This window comes from Alosa sapidissima, chromosome 5, assembly GCF_018492685.1.
Source record: "Alosa sapidissima isolate fAloSap1 chromosome 5, fAloSap1.pri, whole genome shotgun sequence".
Taxonomy (NCBI): domain Eukaryota; kingdom Metazoa; phylum Chordata; class Actinopteri; order Clupeiformes; family Clupeidae; genus Alosa; species Alosa sapidissima.
The window spans coordinates 16,519,635-16,535,580 of record NC_055961.1 but is presented as its reverse complement, the minus strand read 5'-3'; the positions used below and the strand labels follow the sequence as shown (position 1 = coordinate 16,535,580).

The window sequence follows — 15,946 nt, the reverse complement described above, 5'->3', positions numbered from 1 at the left end:
ACACCGCAGCTCACCACCATGTTTATGTCAGTGGGAGAGGGGGAGTCAGAACTACTTTGAAGATATATGTATCCAATACTATCAACTGTTGTTGTGTGTGTGTGTGTGTGTGTGTGTGTGTGTGTGTGTGTGTGTGTGTGTGTGTGTGACATGCATTTGTGTTTGTTTGTGTAGCCTACACGTGTGCATGTGTGTATCCATGTGTGTGTGTGTGTGTGTGTGTCTACAGTATGTCTACATTAACCATTCTGTGTTGTGTATCATGCGTATCATTGTGTATCATGCGTGTGTGTGTGTGTGTGTGTGTGTCACATGCAGGCATTTGTGTTTGTGTGTGTAGCCTACACGTGTGTGTATGTGTGTATCCATGTGTGTGTGTGTGTCTATGTCTGCATTTACTATTCTGCGTATTGTATCATTCTGTGTATGTGTGTGTGTGTGTGTGTGCGTCTGCATTTGTGTGTGTATGTGTGTGTGTGTGTGTGTCTGTGCCTGTGCCTGTGCGCGTCCGTGCTTGTGTGCCTGTGTGTGCCTGTGCGCGTCCGTGCTTGTGTGTGTGTTTGCCGTAATTAAAACGCAACCCAAAGTGGACCAGTCCCAGAGGAGGTGCCATAATGGCACAAACAATGCAATCTGATGTCTGTAATTGTCTGAAAATCTTTCCATTAATCTTTGATTAAGCCAACATCTGCTTCATGCCTCAGCCCTCCACCTCCAGAAGAGCATGCTGCAGGGAGGGGGGGTTGGTGCGGTGTGTGTGTGTGTGTGTGTGTGTGTGTGTGTGTGTGTGTGTGTGTGTGTGTGTGTGTGTGCATGTGTGTGTGCATGTGTGTGTGTGTGTGTGGGGGGGGGGGGGTGTTTACTCACACAGATTGGACTGGGGGATCACTTCTCTTGAATAAATCAGGAGGAGGAAAACAACATAGTGATGGGAGTAGATGTTTTGCTGCGCGCCACGTTGTTTTGCTCTAGGCTTGCTTACTTGCTCTGTGCTGTGTGTTTTCTTCTGTGTGTGTGTGTGTGTGTGTGTGTGTGTGTGTGTGTGTGTGCGTGTTGCAGCCAGCTGCATATTCATCTGTCGGGGCGCCGTGGCTGCCCGTGTTTCGGGTTACCTCGCGGCTCTCAGAGATTTAGTTTGAAGGTCACGGCCTCAGCAGCGGGAGATTGTGTAACACATTATTTTTTTACGCGCCGGTAATAAGGAGCTATGGGGAAGCAACTCCTGCAACCCTGCCGATCCCCCCACAAACCCTGGAAGAAAAATGCACACTCATAGATCGACACACACACACACACACACACACACACACACACACACACACATAGACATACACACACACACATAGACATACACACACACACACACACACACACACATACACACACACACACACATAGACATACACACACACACACCACACACATACACACACACACACATACTGTAGACATACACACATACACATAAACATACACACACACACACACACACATACACACACACACACACACACATAGACATACACACATACACATAGACATACACACACACACACACACATAGACATACACACACACACATAGACATATACACACACACACACATACACACACACACACACATAGACATACACACATACACATAGACATACACACACAGACACACACACACACACACACACACACACACACACACACAGACACACACAGACACACACACACACACACACACACACACACACACACACAGACACACACACATGCACACTGGTTCTGTGTGTGTCACCCCCACCGGCTCAGCTGAGCAGGATGCCCCGTGGCACCATCTGCCTGTGCCAGGCTCCACCGCAGGGCTCCGTCAGCACATCTGCTTGGGAGAGTGTCTGAGCTGACAAGTTATTTTAAAGATAGACTCTCCCCTCCAGACAGACACACACACACACAACACACACACATACAGTATATATATATATATATATAAATAAATGTATTATACATTACACACATACATCTATGGGCTGACACACATTATATATTTAAAGAAGTCTGGAAAAGTGTGTGTGTGTGTGTGAGTGTGTGTGTGGGTAAAGAACGCTGGGTAGCCCTCACAGAGAGTTCTTCACAGGGTTTCCAGAGCTTACAGTCTTGGCCTCTGGTGTTTGTTTTCCAAATTACGGAGTAACTGTTAAATATGGAATGCATTAAGAACAGTGCCCTAATTGGGGGCTTTCATGTGTCGCCTTTCAAACTCTGAATTGAAAAGTTATGGCATTCATAAAGGAACGCCCATGGGACCGCAACACACTTGTTCTTCTTCCAGCTCCCCCTCTGCCTCAGCAGCCAGATTCCAGAGAGAAAATATCATATATAAAAGGGGGAATGTGGTATAAATCTGGAGGTCAGATCCTATAAAGGCTTTATTATTTTATATAAGTCTCCTCCACCCTGCCGTGATTCTCTCTCTGTCTCTCTCTCTGTCTCTCTCTCTCTCTCTCTCTCTCTCTCTCTCTCTCTCTCTCTCTCTCTCTCTCTCTCTCTCTCTCTCTCTCTCTCTCTCTCTCTCTCTCTCTCTCTCCGCCCTCTCCTTTGCTCTCGTCTCCTCCCTTCGTTCCACCTCTGTTCAATTCCAATGACTGGAATATTGTGTTAGTGGTCAAAATTAATGTCGTCTGGATAAAGTTTTACATTGGAGAGGAAATTGCATTCAGATGTTGGACTGCTGGAATAGGATAGGGGCTGGACTAGAGTGTGGGGTGGAGGGGGCGGCCGAGGGGAGATCAGGCCCAGTTAAATTGGGCCAGACACCAGACTGCCCCCCCCTCCCCCTCACGCATCCCCCCCCTTGGCTGGTGGCGTAGACGTTTGCCTTATGTCACAGCGCAAACTGTCTCAATCCCTCCGGCTCTCTCTCTCTTTTTCTCTCCTCCTCTTCCTCTTCTTCTCCCCCCCCCCCCCCCACCCCCTCTCTTCGCTTCCCTTCATAGTCGAGTTGACAGCTGGACATCAGGCAGATGCTGTGTAAATTAGACGTTGGATGTCAGCGGGCCCAGATCCTTTCGTGCGTGTAATGACCCGAGCTAGTCAGAAAGAAAAAAAAATATCTGTCTTCATCTCCCCACAGTCTCACCACTGTCGTCGACGAGACATTTATACATCTAAGTCTACACATCAGACAGGAGAGATTCACACTTGTGTTGAAGTGTTTACATTATGGCCAACTTGAGTCAAATCTCTGTTATTCTGATCCTCCTGTAACCACACAGCAACTATTAACAGCATCCCCTTGACCTTCACTGTGCCTGTTATGTTTAAACTGTATGGTGCACTGCTGCGAAGTGCATTATTCGACCATACAATACATGCCTTGAGACTAGTGACTGTATGGTGCACTGCTGCGGAGTGCATTATTCGACCATACAATACATGCCTTGAGACTAGTGACTGTCGGACGACGCTCGTGCGTCCTGTCTGGTTCAGCTGACCCGAGAGTGCGCAGCTGTTGTTATGGTTTGTCATTTAGATCTATGGTAATGGCCGCAGGCCTGAGGAAGTGGATGTTTGATTTTAACAGCCCCTTTGGTGTGTGTCGGGCTAAACCATTCTGGACTGGATGCTATCTCTGCTTCCGATCTGGAAGATGGATGACCCAGCGTGCAGTGGCCAGCAGACAGGGAAGGGTGGGGGGAGACAAAAAGCCCTCTCTGTTTCTGTCTTTGTCTTTTCTCTCTCTCTGTCTCTGTCTCTCTCTCTCTCTCACTCACTCACTCTCTTTCCCCTATTAATCCCCTTCTCTCCCTTGGCCTCTCTGTGGGTCTTACCTTGCCAATCTTTTATTCTCCAAAACAAGTTTGAATCATTTGTAAGAAGATAAAAGTGGAAATAACTGTAATAAAGTGACACGGTCCATTTTGCCCTTCACATGCTTTTTGTTCATATCATTACTCCATCTCTTCTCAATGTCTGGCTGACCTCAGACTCGTCCTTGTTGGCATTACTCAGACTGGACGTGGCTGGGGCTGTGAGGCAGTGAGAGAGATGGGAGAGGGCTGATTTAGGCAGACTTCGCCTCAGACCTAGACCTTGCCATTAGCCAGCTAGCTACACCGCTAAGCCCAGAACTTTCCCCCCCAATGGCCTCAGCAGTGGCCTCCCTCCCTCCCTTTCCCCCTCAGCTCTAAAGGCCTGGGCTTGGGTGCACTATGTGCCAAGAAGCCACAACCTCCATTTACTGGCGGCGAGGCAAGGTCTCAGCCGGCTCACTGTCCCTCCCTTCTCCCTCCTCTCTATCTCTCTCTCTCTCTCTCTCTCTCTCTCTCTCTCTCTCTCTCTCTCTCTCTCTCTCTCTCTCTCTCCTCTCAACCTTCTGTCTCCTTTGCGTGGGCCTGCTCTCCCTCTGTCCCTCTCCATCCCTCCTTCCTTCCCTCTCTCTCCTCACGGCAGGGAGGAGCAGGGGAGCTCCAAGATGGCAATCAAGCCTTGATTTGCCAACACATTTCCAATGATTAAAATGTAATTAGCACTAGCGCGCGCCGCCTCCCCGGCTAATTTCGCCGCACGCTGTGACAGGCAGGCGGCCGACGGCGCCCGGGCCCAGCAGCAGATGGAGGAGACGGCAGCAGGAGGGGGAAAAACCATTTTGCCGCACGATGGTTTGCATCAGAAAACCATCAGGACACTCAGCTTTTAACAGAGAGATGGAGGGAGGGAGAGAGAGAGAGAGAGAGAGAGAGAGAGAGAGAGAGAGAGAGAGAGAGAGAGAGAGAAAGCAGGGGAGAGAAAAACAGCCCTTGACGGCAGCACATCAAATTGGCACTGTCAGAGCTGACCCTGGCAATGGCTGCCATCCTTCAAGCTGTCCCCCTCCCACCCCCACCAGACTCTCTCTCTCTCTCACACACACACACACACACACACACACACACACACACACACACACACACACACGCCCCCAGGCAGGCAGGCAGGACGGCTGGCAGACAGACTAACCGGCAGAGAGAGAGAGGCTTCTCCTTAGCTTTAACTCCTTCACTAAACCTTTGGAAATAAGCACCCTCTGGCTCCATAAGTGAAGCAGATATCAGCGCTAATTAATTTAATGGCCATCAACATCAGTGGCGATCATGCATGCCGGACCAAACTGCCAGGGGAGCCTGAGATGAAATCATTTTGCTTTTATTTTTATGTTTTATTTTTTTTAAAAGATTATCCTCCCATGTGTACACATGTATGACTTCCACTCGGAGCAAATTTGCCATTAATTTGAAAATACAAATGGTGACATGAAACATAAACATGGCCAACAGCAGTCTTTTCTCTTCCTCCAGAGCTTCTGTTTTCGTTGGCGCGCTGTGTGATATGTCGGCCTTTCGAGTGGTGACGTGTTTGACTTGGGCCCTCTCCACTGCTCGGCCGTCGCGTCCGTAACAAGTCCGCCTTTCAATGCTCCGCACGCACAGCTCTGTCTGATGTGGTCCCTCTGACAAACACGCTTTTTCATTTTGGAAGGGGGGGGGGGGGCGCTGGGGATAGCAGGGGGGCCACAGAATGTGTTTTGGCAGAACCTCTTGGGGTAAGCCCATGGCTGAAGTGAATTATTTAGCCATCGAACAGTATTGCGGGTGTGTCTTTGTAGCCGCGCAAGGCGGCTATTGCTCTCAGTTGGAAGGGCTTCGGGACTACGAGAATAATTCCTCGGTGGTGGAAAAAACACTATTTTTTATGGGCTTTAAGCTTGACGGAGGACCACTGGACCCACGCAGGGGCCTGATGGAGTTTGCGGAATGGGTTGGTTCGGGGATAAGGGGTGGGGGTCCTGTGGGGTGGTGTGTGTGTGTGTGTGTCGGGGGGTGGGGTGGTGGGGTTGGGGTTGTTGAAGAGGTGGAGAGGCGGGTGGAGTGCATCAGAAAGTTCCGGATATCGTCCAACAGTAACAGCCCTCAGCGCTGGACGTGATGTTTGACATTCCAGCGTGACTTAAACCAAACACTGAGGTCCGGGCGGACAGCGTGAGGCCCGGCCTGTGTAAACACACCCTCCGCCGGGCCGTGCGGATCGCTTTCAGCGGCGGACCCCCTCAGAGAGCTAATGCCTTCCTGATTTTTCACCGGCGCGTTAAATAACCCCACCTCTGAAGCGGAGCCTAGCCTGCCCCTGCCCCTGGCTGCCAACCGGACGAGGGAAACGGGTCCACAGTGGGTCAGTCTTAACCCCAAGGGGGAGGCAACGGTCGTGTCACGAAAGCATGTGAGGTTGATGAGGATGCAAATGATGAGGATGAGTCAGCCCCTATAGGATGGTAGGGGTTGGTTTAGTGGACTATTTTTAGCATAGCAGACGTCCAAAAATATTTTTGCCACTCAAAGTTGTTTTGCAGAATGCTAAAATGTATATGCTCAGATGTAACAATAGCCATCTCTGCTGCTAGCCATCTTGCAGCGAACTGAGGCTGCTGCGCAATATAGTTCAAATAAATATATGACAAATATAGATGTCCAATGAATGTGAACTGAATTACTTGGTTCAGTGTTTAAAATGATGTCTTCTGTGTTAACGGCAAGACGAATATTCCCAATCTTAATGGTAAGGCTAAGAAACATGTAATTGGCCAATGTAGCAGACATGGTAGCCGACATATTGGTGTAAAATTTCAACTAGCATATTTGTAAGTGACTATTGGAGAACTCAAGTTGCAATCTAAAGCTAAGCATCTACTGTGTCCATTTGATGTACAGTAAATTGTGTAGTGAGAATTGAACCAAACTAAAATAGCTTATAGCTTTGGGCCAGTGGTGTATGGTAAGATGTGCAGATTGTTATGGCATGTAAATCATTTGTAGCATGGAATGGATGAAAGGGTCAGAAAAGACAGAAAAATGAAAATAAATGATTTCATGTATATAGAAACAGGCATACGTACGAGTCGGATAGCTAGTTAGTGAACTCCAATCCAGTTACAGCTCTGATGCCCCCCCCCCCCAGTTCAGTGTTATTATTGTTATTTGCTCATTTTTACACATGGCTTAATGCGTGAGAAATGCCTCTAACTTCTCCACTTTAGGGAGAAACAAATTGCCTGCCCTTGTCTGTCAGGGCTGATCTTAAGCTTTTTTACTTTGCTCATTATAAAGGTATTTCCATTTGATTTAGTTTTCCTTTGCTCTTCCCTGCTCCCCTCTTATCCTTTCCTCCCTCCATCTATCTCCCTCCCTCTGTCTTTCTTCTTGTGACTGTCTTTGTACCGCTGAAAAATTTGCATACCCCTATTCTTGGAGGGGAGAAAAAAGTAATGACAGCAATTTCTTTCCTTCTGTCTCTCTCTTTCTCTCTCTCTCTCTCTCTCTCTCTCTCTCTCTCTCCCCACCACCCTGTGTGAGTGTGTCTCGTTTAGAGGCACCTGCGTAAGCGACAGGCTCTGGGATGAGAAGCGAAGGAGAGCAGTTGATTAAATCATCATCAAGTCCCACCACAGAAAGTCAATTCTGCTCGCCGTCTACAATGATATCCTTTTATCCTAAAGTAATGAGCTCTGGCACTTTTGCATCGGGTAATGCGATGAGTTCTATTAGCGCCTTCTATTTGCTTCACAAGCGAGGGCAGAGCCATTCCTCGGCGGCAGTTCCTATCTCCACAATCAAAGCAATTGGCTGGCTGTGCTGGCTGGCTGAGCTTAGGCAGGGAGAAACGCAGCAAGAAAAAAGGGCAGTGAGAGAGAGAGAAAGAGAGAGAGAGAGAGAGAGAGAGAGATGGAAGCCGGGGTTGTTTTTTATGGATCACAACACAGTGGAAAAAATAAATTTGCCCATTATTTTAAGCACTCGGCTGCCTGATCAGAGGCCCTGGCTGGGAGCGGCAGAAGTAGAGGGAATTAATGAGGTCTGTGGTGACGAAAGGGGGCTCATGGTCTCACACGGCTTATCACTTTATGACTAGCCTCGCAAACTAGCACACTGTCTACTATGTGTGTGTGTGTGTCCAAATGCATGAAGGTCTTTCTTTATGCAAGCATAAATATAATGACATGACGCACTATACACCAAGTACATGTGAACAAACAAGATGAATCGGTTGCCTGAATCGCTTTGTCTTGAAAGGAGGGAATGGGGAAGGAATGATGCTATGAGAGGAATGATGCTATGAGAGGAAAACACGGACAAATGGATAGTATATGATATGTGTGTGTGTGTGTGTGTGTGTGTGTGTGTGTGTGTGTGTGTGAGAAAGAGAGATAAAGTGTGTGTGTGTGTGTGTGTGTGAGAGAGGGAGAAAAAGACAGAGATTGTGTGTGTCTGAGAGAGAGGGAGAGATGCTGAGGAGCAGTGTTTGCTGTGTGTGTTTATTGCTCTGCATAATGGATGAGGTGCTGGCGCTGGCGCGGGCGCTGCCAGTGGGGGCCAGGGGGGGGGGCAGGCAGGGGGGTGGGGGGGAGAAGGGGGTGGCCGACGGAGGGAAGCAGAGGCGTAAATTGGATGTGGTGCCCCTGCTGAGCTCACAGGACCCTGTGCTGGGTCAGCCAGCCCAGCCCAGCCCAGCCCAGCCCTCTGCCAGCAAAACAGCTCGCTCCTTATGTCCTCTCCTCACTCCGGCTTCGCTCACTATATACACTATCTCTCTCTCTCTGTCTCTCTGTCTCTCTCTCTCTCTGTTCTCTCTCTCTGTCTGTCTGTGCATTTCTTCTCTTGTCTCCTCTTTATGCTACTCCATGTCTTTTCTCTCTCAGTCTGTACCCATATGTGAGGACTGATAAATGTGTGTATGCAGTGCTTATGAATTCAATTCATTTCAATTCAATTGCACTTCAAACACTGCACAACAGCAGTGAATGCCTCGCTGAATGGCATTGACAAACAGCACAGATACTTAAAAAGGATCTCTGAGTAGAACCTTAACCACCCCTTTTTGAACAGAAAAAAAGCACTAAAACTAAAGTGAGGCCACAGTCAGACGGTAGGCTACTATAATGCATGAGCTATGGGTTTGTGTTAGGCAGTCCCAACAGTATGTAGATTTTTTGCAGCGGTTGGCAATAAAGCAACAACACTGTTATGTTGCATGCTTAATATCATGGTGTTGTGTCCTGACATTTTCTCAGTATTTAGTCATAGTCCTTTTAGGCAAGTCCCTCCATCGGCGGCCATATTGCAACACATTTTGGGCACTGATCGGGCATCTATTCGGGCAGAACTGCGCGTGCGCAAAGCTTCACGACACCAACCTCACTCCAGCTGCGAGATCACAACACATGATTGGCACGATGTATGTGTAGATGACTGCCATGTTTGCGTTACAAACTAACCCCATACATTTCTATGGGATATTCTTTGAGTGCTGTGTCTCCTCATTAAATCTCTGATATAGTGTACTGCAAGAGAAAGACGTTTGGGAAACACTGTCCTAGAGCAACACTAAGCTGACAGGAATGCATATGTGTGGATGTAATTATTGTACAGTACGTACTCTATATGTATCTGCCTATTTATCCGTCTGCTCTGCCTGTCCGTCTGTCATTTGGCTTGTTTCCGTCTCACTACCCCTCTGTCTCTGTGTGGCTCTTGCATTGGCTGGGCCTTGGCAGCTCAGAACTCAACTCCCAAGCCTGCCAATCAGTACATGCTGTGTTCTGGCATACGGCAGAGTCCCCCCTCCTCCCTTTTAATTGGCATTGCCCAACACCCCCCCCAGCCCCCCCCCCCCCACGCCCATCCCACACGCCCCGGCATGTACCAGTCCTCATTATGGACTCCAGTGGCTCCGCATTCCCGGACCACAATGCACCTCTTCAGGGCCAGCCGTCACTCCGCACATCACTAATTAGTTGATAAAGAATCAAGCGGACCTTGAAATTGAAATTGGAAAGGAAAGCTGAAATCCAGCATTTCTTGTAAAAAAATGCGCCACTGTGTGTGTGTGTGTGTGTGCGTGTGCGTGTGTGCGTGCGTGTGTGTGTGTCTGTGTGTGTGTGTGTGTGTGTGTGTTTTCTTCTCTGAAAGCCCAGACACTGCCTTTTTGTGCATTCCGGATGTAAACGAGCCTCAGTGCCCGAATAGATCCTGATTTTTAATTGCTCTGAGGAGATCTGAGTTTCAAGATTAGCGTTTTTGTTCTTGTTTAGCCACTGATGTGATTTTACCGGTGCGCTCAGGCGCGGCGTTATAGATCATTTGCCCCATCCTCAGCTCCATGGGCCGAGGAAAACTGTTCATTCTTCTTAAAGGCCTCATTTAATAGGGCCTGGTCGCTGTGCATAATGAACACTCACTACTGCTCAGGGTTTTATGAAAGCTTTAAATGACACAAGCCACAGAAGTGGAGGCTAACGAGCCTCCATGTGCCAATGAAGGCTCTTAAGCTATAAGTGAAATGCTGCGAAGGAGCATTGATTACCTGATTAGCGCGTTAGCTTAGCGTTAGCATCACTAACTGTACTGTATGTCCTTTGTTCTCTTTGCAGTGTGACAGCGAGAGTGACCAGGAAGATAAGGTAAGGAACAGACTTCCCTTTTTCAGTTTCTGCAACCCATAGCAAGCCTGGATGCTGCTTTCTCACCATGAGAAACCCTTATTCATTTTTCAGCACTGTGCTATCAGCAAGAATCCAATATTAGACTTTTTTTTCCTTCGGTGTGCATTTCTGTTTAATTAGAATTAAATATCTCGTTAATAACTGTAAGAGGGGTTTAATTAACGGTACATTAATTATGAATGACTAAACGGCGTGCAAAATTTAAACGGAGCCATTATGAGCCTTGTCGGTTTCTGTCTTTACTCAGTGAATTATCTTAAGAGTGCGTATAATACTGCATTCTGCTAACCCACCGTGGTCTACTACACTAGGCTTGACAAATGAGCTTGTGAATAAAACATCATAAACATGTAGTATTATTTTTACAGAGATAATATATTACTCATGTTGCACTTAAGCAATTATGCCGAGTGTACATTTTATCTGATTAGGCATTAACTGTGGGTTTAATAGACTGGACTGGCCTAAATTTCAGACACACAGTCACAATCATCTCTATCTCTGTGTGTTTGGCAAAGCACAGTTTCCTGAAATTTAAACAAATTGTCATTTTAATTTGTATTGTTTTTAATAGAAATCAGACTCAACTACGTTTGTCATAATTATGCAGCGAGCAAGTGTCACATTGTGTTTTGTTGTTATTGTGTTCTTGTTGTTTTTCTTTCTCCCGTTTATAGAGTTGCCTTATTGCTCAGCGCCGCCACTTCAAATTAGCTATGTCACGGCAAGTCGTTTTCTCATGTGGGAGCACAGATCGCACTCCTAAGCTTCTATTACTCTGATGGTTTTTTATGCAGCCTTGTGAAGATCCTTTATGGTCGCCTCGCTTTGATTAACTATGTGTCAGACAAAAAGAGGACTTTATTACGCAAACACTGGAGCGTGATCAGTGACAGCAGCCACAGATAAACACACGCATCTTCATGAGATTTCTCATAATGCATTGGCTCCCTGTGAGCATGCAAATAGTCTGTGAACACATTTGTCTTTGCAGATTGCATGCATGTGTGTATGTGTGTCCGTGTGTGTGTGTGTGTGTGTGTGTGTGTGTGTGTGTGTGTGTGTTTGTGTGTGTGTATGTTGCTGCAGTGAGTTGTTGTGATACATGATATGCATGAATGTACTTCTGTCTGTGTACGCACACACACACACACACACACACACACACACACACACACACACATTGTTCTTCTACAAGGCCTCCACTTCTTTGCCACACACACATTGCTCTTCCCACAACACTTCCTCAGAACAACAGTGGAAATCACTAAACAGTTACAGAGCTCTCTGTCTGTGTGTGGATCAGCCCATAGATGTGACCACCCATCAGGACACCCATGTCAGCTAGCCTCCCCTTCAGGATATTAGCCAAGTGGTCACTACATGGGAAGCAAATGGTCACTACATGGGAAGCCAATGCAACAGCACCCTGCTGTAGAGGTGCCCTCCGCTAGACGACCCGTGCCGAGCAGGGCGGACAGGCAGACAGAGGACCCGTTCTTATCCGCGCCCGTCTTCCCTGACACGACATGGACGCTCGCTCTCCCCCGTCCTTTTTAACCCGGCGACCGGGCAGGGGGAGGAAGTGGGTTTGGGCTAATGGGCTGGCGCCACCGGAGACGGGAACACAGGGCCCACTGTCCGCTGTCGGCGCATCAGCGGGGTCGTTAGCGGCGTTAGCCCGCGCCATGCATCATCATTACCCTCTGTGCTCTTTCTCAGTCTCTTTGTCTGCGTGTCTCGCTCCTTCTCTCTCTCTCTCTCACTCTCTCTCGCTCTCTCTTTTCACCCTCCCTCTCATGCACTCGTTTCCTTTGGCACTTGGTCTTTGTTCTGATATTTTCTTAAACAATCACAGACTGCTTACAATGGCTAACAGCAGAGAATATTCTGTTCTATTTCACAACCAGTATGACTCTCCATCTCCTTCAACAATAGGATAGTGCTTCACACATTTACTACCACAGATGTATTTTTGATGGATTTAGATGGATTTTTATCATGTGTTTGGTTTGTGAATATGAGGATGATGAACATGAAGTGCTGAATAATATGTGAACATGATATGAGTTCAAAAAAAGAAAACTGGACCCATTGAGGCATGAGAAAGGTAGGGAGTAGCCAGTCTTTACTGTCTTTTTCCATGCAAGACAGCTAGTGAGCACAATGTCTGTGTGTATGTGTGTTGGATGCACTGGTCCTGTCCATGTAACACTGGAAGAAGCATGTGTATGTATATGTATGTGTTTGTGTGTGTGTGTGAGATAGAGAAGGAGAGAGAGAGAGAGAGTGTGTGTGTGTGTGTGTGTGTGTGTGTGTGTGTGTGTGTGTGTGTGTGTGTGTGTGTGTGTGTGTGTGTGTGTGTGTGTATGTGTATGTGTTTGTGTGTGTGTGTGAGATAGAGAAGGAGAGAGAGAGAGAGTGTGTGTGTGTGTGTGTGTGGGGTGTGTGTGTGTGTGTGTGTGTGTGTGTGGTGTGTGTGTGTGTGTGTGTGTGTGTGCGTGAGTGAGATAGAAAAGGAGAGAGTGTGTGTGTGTGTGTGTGTGTGTGTACATGTGTGTGCATTTAACAGCCCTCTGACATCTCGTTTGTGTTGCTGCGAGGCGTCGGAGAGATTTATTAAACGCTCCGGTCTGTGCTCTATTCATCAGGCGGCGCCTGCCGGTTCCAGCTGGGCCCGGTCTCGGCTCCCGGCTCCTCACGGCCTCCGCGCTCTCCTCGTGCTCCCGCTGCTAGATGAATTGGCAGCAGGCAGCTGGGCCTGCCGCCAGAACCTCCTCCTGCACCACCACCACCTCCTCCACCTCCTCCTTCTCCTCCTCCACCACCCCAGGCGCCTTTTTGGCTAGCGGAAGCCATCCCATTCTGGTCCCTGCCGTTCGGCAAGGGCTCGGCGCCCAAAAGCCGGGGTCTCCAATTCCCCTCCACCTCACTCCCAAACAGGGGGGATGGGGGTGGCGGATGGTGTGGGTGGTGTTGGCGGGGGAGGTGTAGTGTCATCTCTGCCAGTCGACGGGGGTCAGGTGGGTCTATTCATTAGCGCTGAACAGGTAGAGCTCTGTCTGCTGATTAGTGGCAGCTTGAGTCTGGCAGCCGAGGCCACGGCAGTGACAGGTGGAGCAGTGGCTCGGCCGCATGGTTGGAGCTGGTGGGAAGATGGTGGTGTGTGTGTGTGTGTGTGTGTGTGTGTGTGTGTGTGTGTGTGTGTGCAGTGGTCTTGGAATGCAGGGACCCTTTAGCCTCAGGTGCCTTTGATGTGTCGGGCATGTGGCTGTAGTAACATTCCCTCTTTTTTACGGTGCGTTTTCCGCCAACCCAGGATCTGTCAGACATCTGAGACCGCTTAACCTCTGACGAAGGCTGACGAGAACGCAACGTGCTCACTCACATACACACACACAAACACACACACACACACACACCACACACACACACACACACACACACACACACACACACACACACTACCTCCTTCGAACTCTACTGATTAGAGCAGCTTTCTGGAAACAAACTCCCTGACTGCTTCTTGTTGCTGTGTTGCGAAATATTCCAAGCATAAGGGTGTGCGTGTGTCTATGAACGCAGTGTCTGTCAATACAAAATATGGTTTGTGTTTGCCTAACCAAATGCCATTAAAATGTTTCAAAATGATGCATTGCAGTCTTTGAATGATAGGTTTGTGCACTTAAAAGGCAAGGCGCTGCATAGACGAGCTTTCCAGTTTGGATGGAAAGATAAGCAGCCAACCCAAACCGCGCCGCTAATAAGCACTAACTGAACTTCTTAAAGGACAGCTCCAACTGGCTGACCTCATGGGAGGGGGGAACGAGGAATGTATTTTCACAGCTTTTAAACCACTCGTTAATTCCGAAGTGTAAAGTTTTTATTTATATATATTTATTTTTTTCACTCTCGCTCTTAACCATGTGGCTGAGAGTTCCTGGCGGCTCTTCAGACGTTATCGGTGAACTCTGAACACCACTCCCACACCCACTCAGCTCCCTCCCCACCCCAACACACACACACACACACACACTCCCAACTCTCTGTCTCTCGTGTCATTTGTTCGCCCACTCACGGAGGCCACCAGCTCCCTTAAATGCCATTTTGAAATCGCTTTGGCTTTTTTATTAATGGCCTGGCATGGAAAAGCACTGTAATTTGGTGCACAGCACACGGCTCTTAAGGGACGCCGGGGGCTCTAAGTGGGTGCTTTAGCCCAGCCGGAGAGAGCCTGTTTGTCCTTGACACAAACTAAAGATCCAAGCTGCTGATATATTGGCTAAGATCTACCTTGCACTTATCTTATATATTTATTTTCCGCACGCGAGCGAGAGCCGTTTAGCCGCGTTTGCCCTCGCGTAATTATAAAACGCCAAATCTGTTTCTCAATCACTCGACAAGTGGTAGCTGCAACATTTCTCTCTTTCTCTCCTCCTCCTCCTCCTCCTCCTCCTCCTCCTCCTCCTCCATCTCCATCTCCATCTCCTCACTGCTGAGACATTGGAAGGGGAAGAGGAGTAATAAAAGCTGGAGCGAGAGAGAGAGCGACTTGTCAGTGTTAAAAGATTATGTGTTTTGCCCCCAATCCAAAGGGAGGAGTATAGTGTTTACAGGCTTGAGTGGGTGTGCGCTGGGCCGGGGCCCGGGCTGATTGCACTAGAGTACCCTGTCAGCCAATGATTTGTCATCTACTTCATCATCCCTGTCACTCGCTCCCCGCCGTTGTCGTAGGTAACGGATCGCCCTCCTCTCTCGCGCGCCGAGGTGCACGCCTGAGTTTTTGTACCCTTGTCCGTGTAGTAAATTTGTATTTACTTTGGGAGGTGGGGGTTGGTGTGTGTGTGTGTGTGTGGGGGGGGGGGGGTGGCAGGAGAGTGTGGGGAGGGGGGTGGTGCTGGGTGGGGGGGTGGGGGGGGTGTAATTTGTTCCTCATGGATAACATGACCCTTAGCGGCGCCGGATCATGGGTTAGTTGAAGTGATATTTTCCGGTAATGGTAGTCGTACATCATCGCTGTCAGGCCGGGTTAGGAGGCGAACACATTACAGCTCCATTCCAGCTCTGCAGGCATCTGGGATTATTTTCCATAACCAAGTATGACATGACCGCTCTGCGGAGTGCATTAAATTTTTACTAGCTTTTCTTCCTTCCCTCCCCGCTCACCCACACACCCTCGCCTGCTCCTTTTCCCTGGCCACCGCTCTTCTCACACACACACACACACACACACACACACACACACACACACACAGACACACACCACCTTACTCCTCCTTCGGGCGACTTCCATGGCTTCTCCCCGAGTGGAGCGGTGGGGCTGGCGGCTGCCATGGTGATGGATGCCCCAGAGTCCCAGCATCCCCAGCAGGGCTGGTCTGAGTCATGGCCCCTTACCAGCGCTCCCTGAACATACACACACACACA

General features: G+C 48.6%; 1 protein-coding gene across 1 annotated transcript in view; it reads left to right on the top strand.

Moving 5' to 3' along the window:
- auts2a (activator of transcription and developmental regulator AUTS2 a) overlaps positions 1-15,946 on the top strand; it is a 281,065-nt gene that overhangs the window by 196,932 nt on the left and 68,187 nt on the right. The window contains exon 6 of the mRNA XM_042093561.1: positions 10,448-10,477. Coding sequence (XP_041949495.1) covers positions 10,448-10,477 — 30 coding nt within the window. The remainder of the gene's footprint in view (positions 1-10,447; positions 10,478-15,946) is intronic.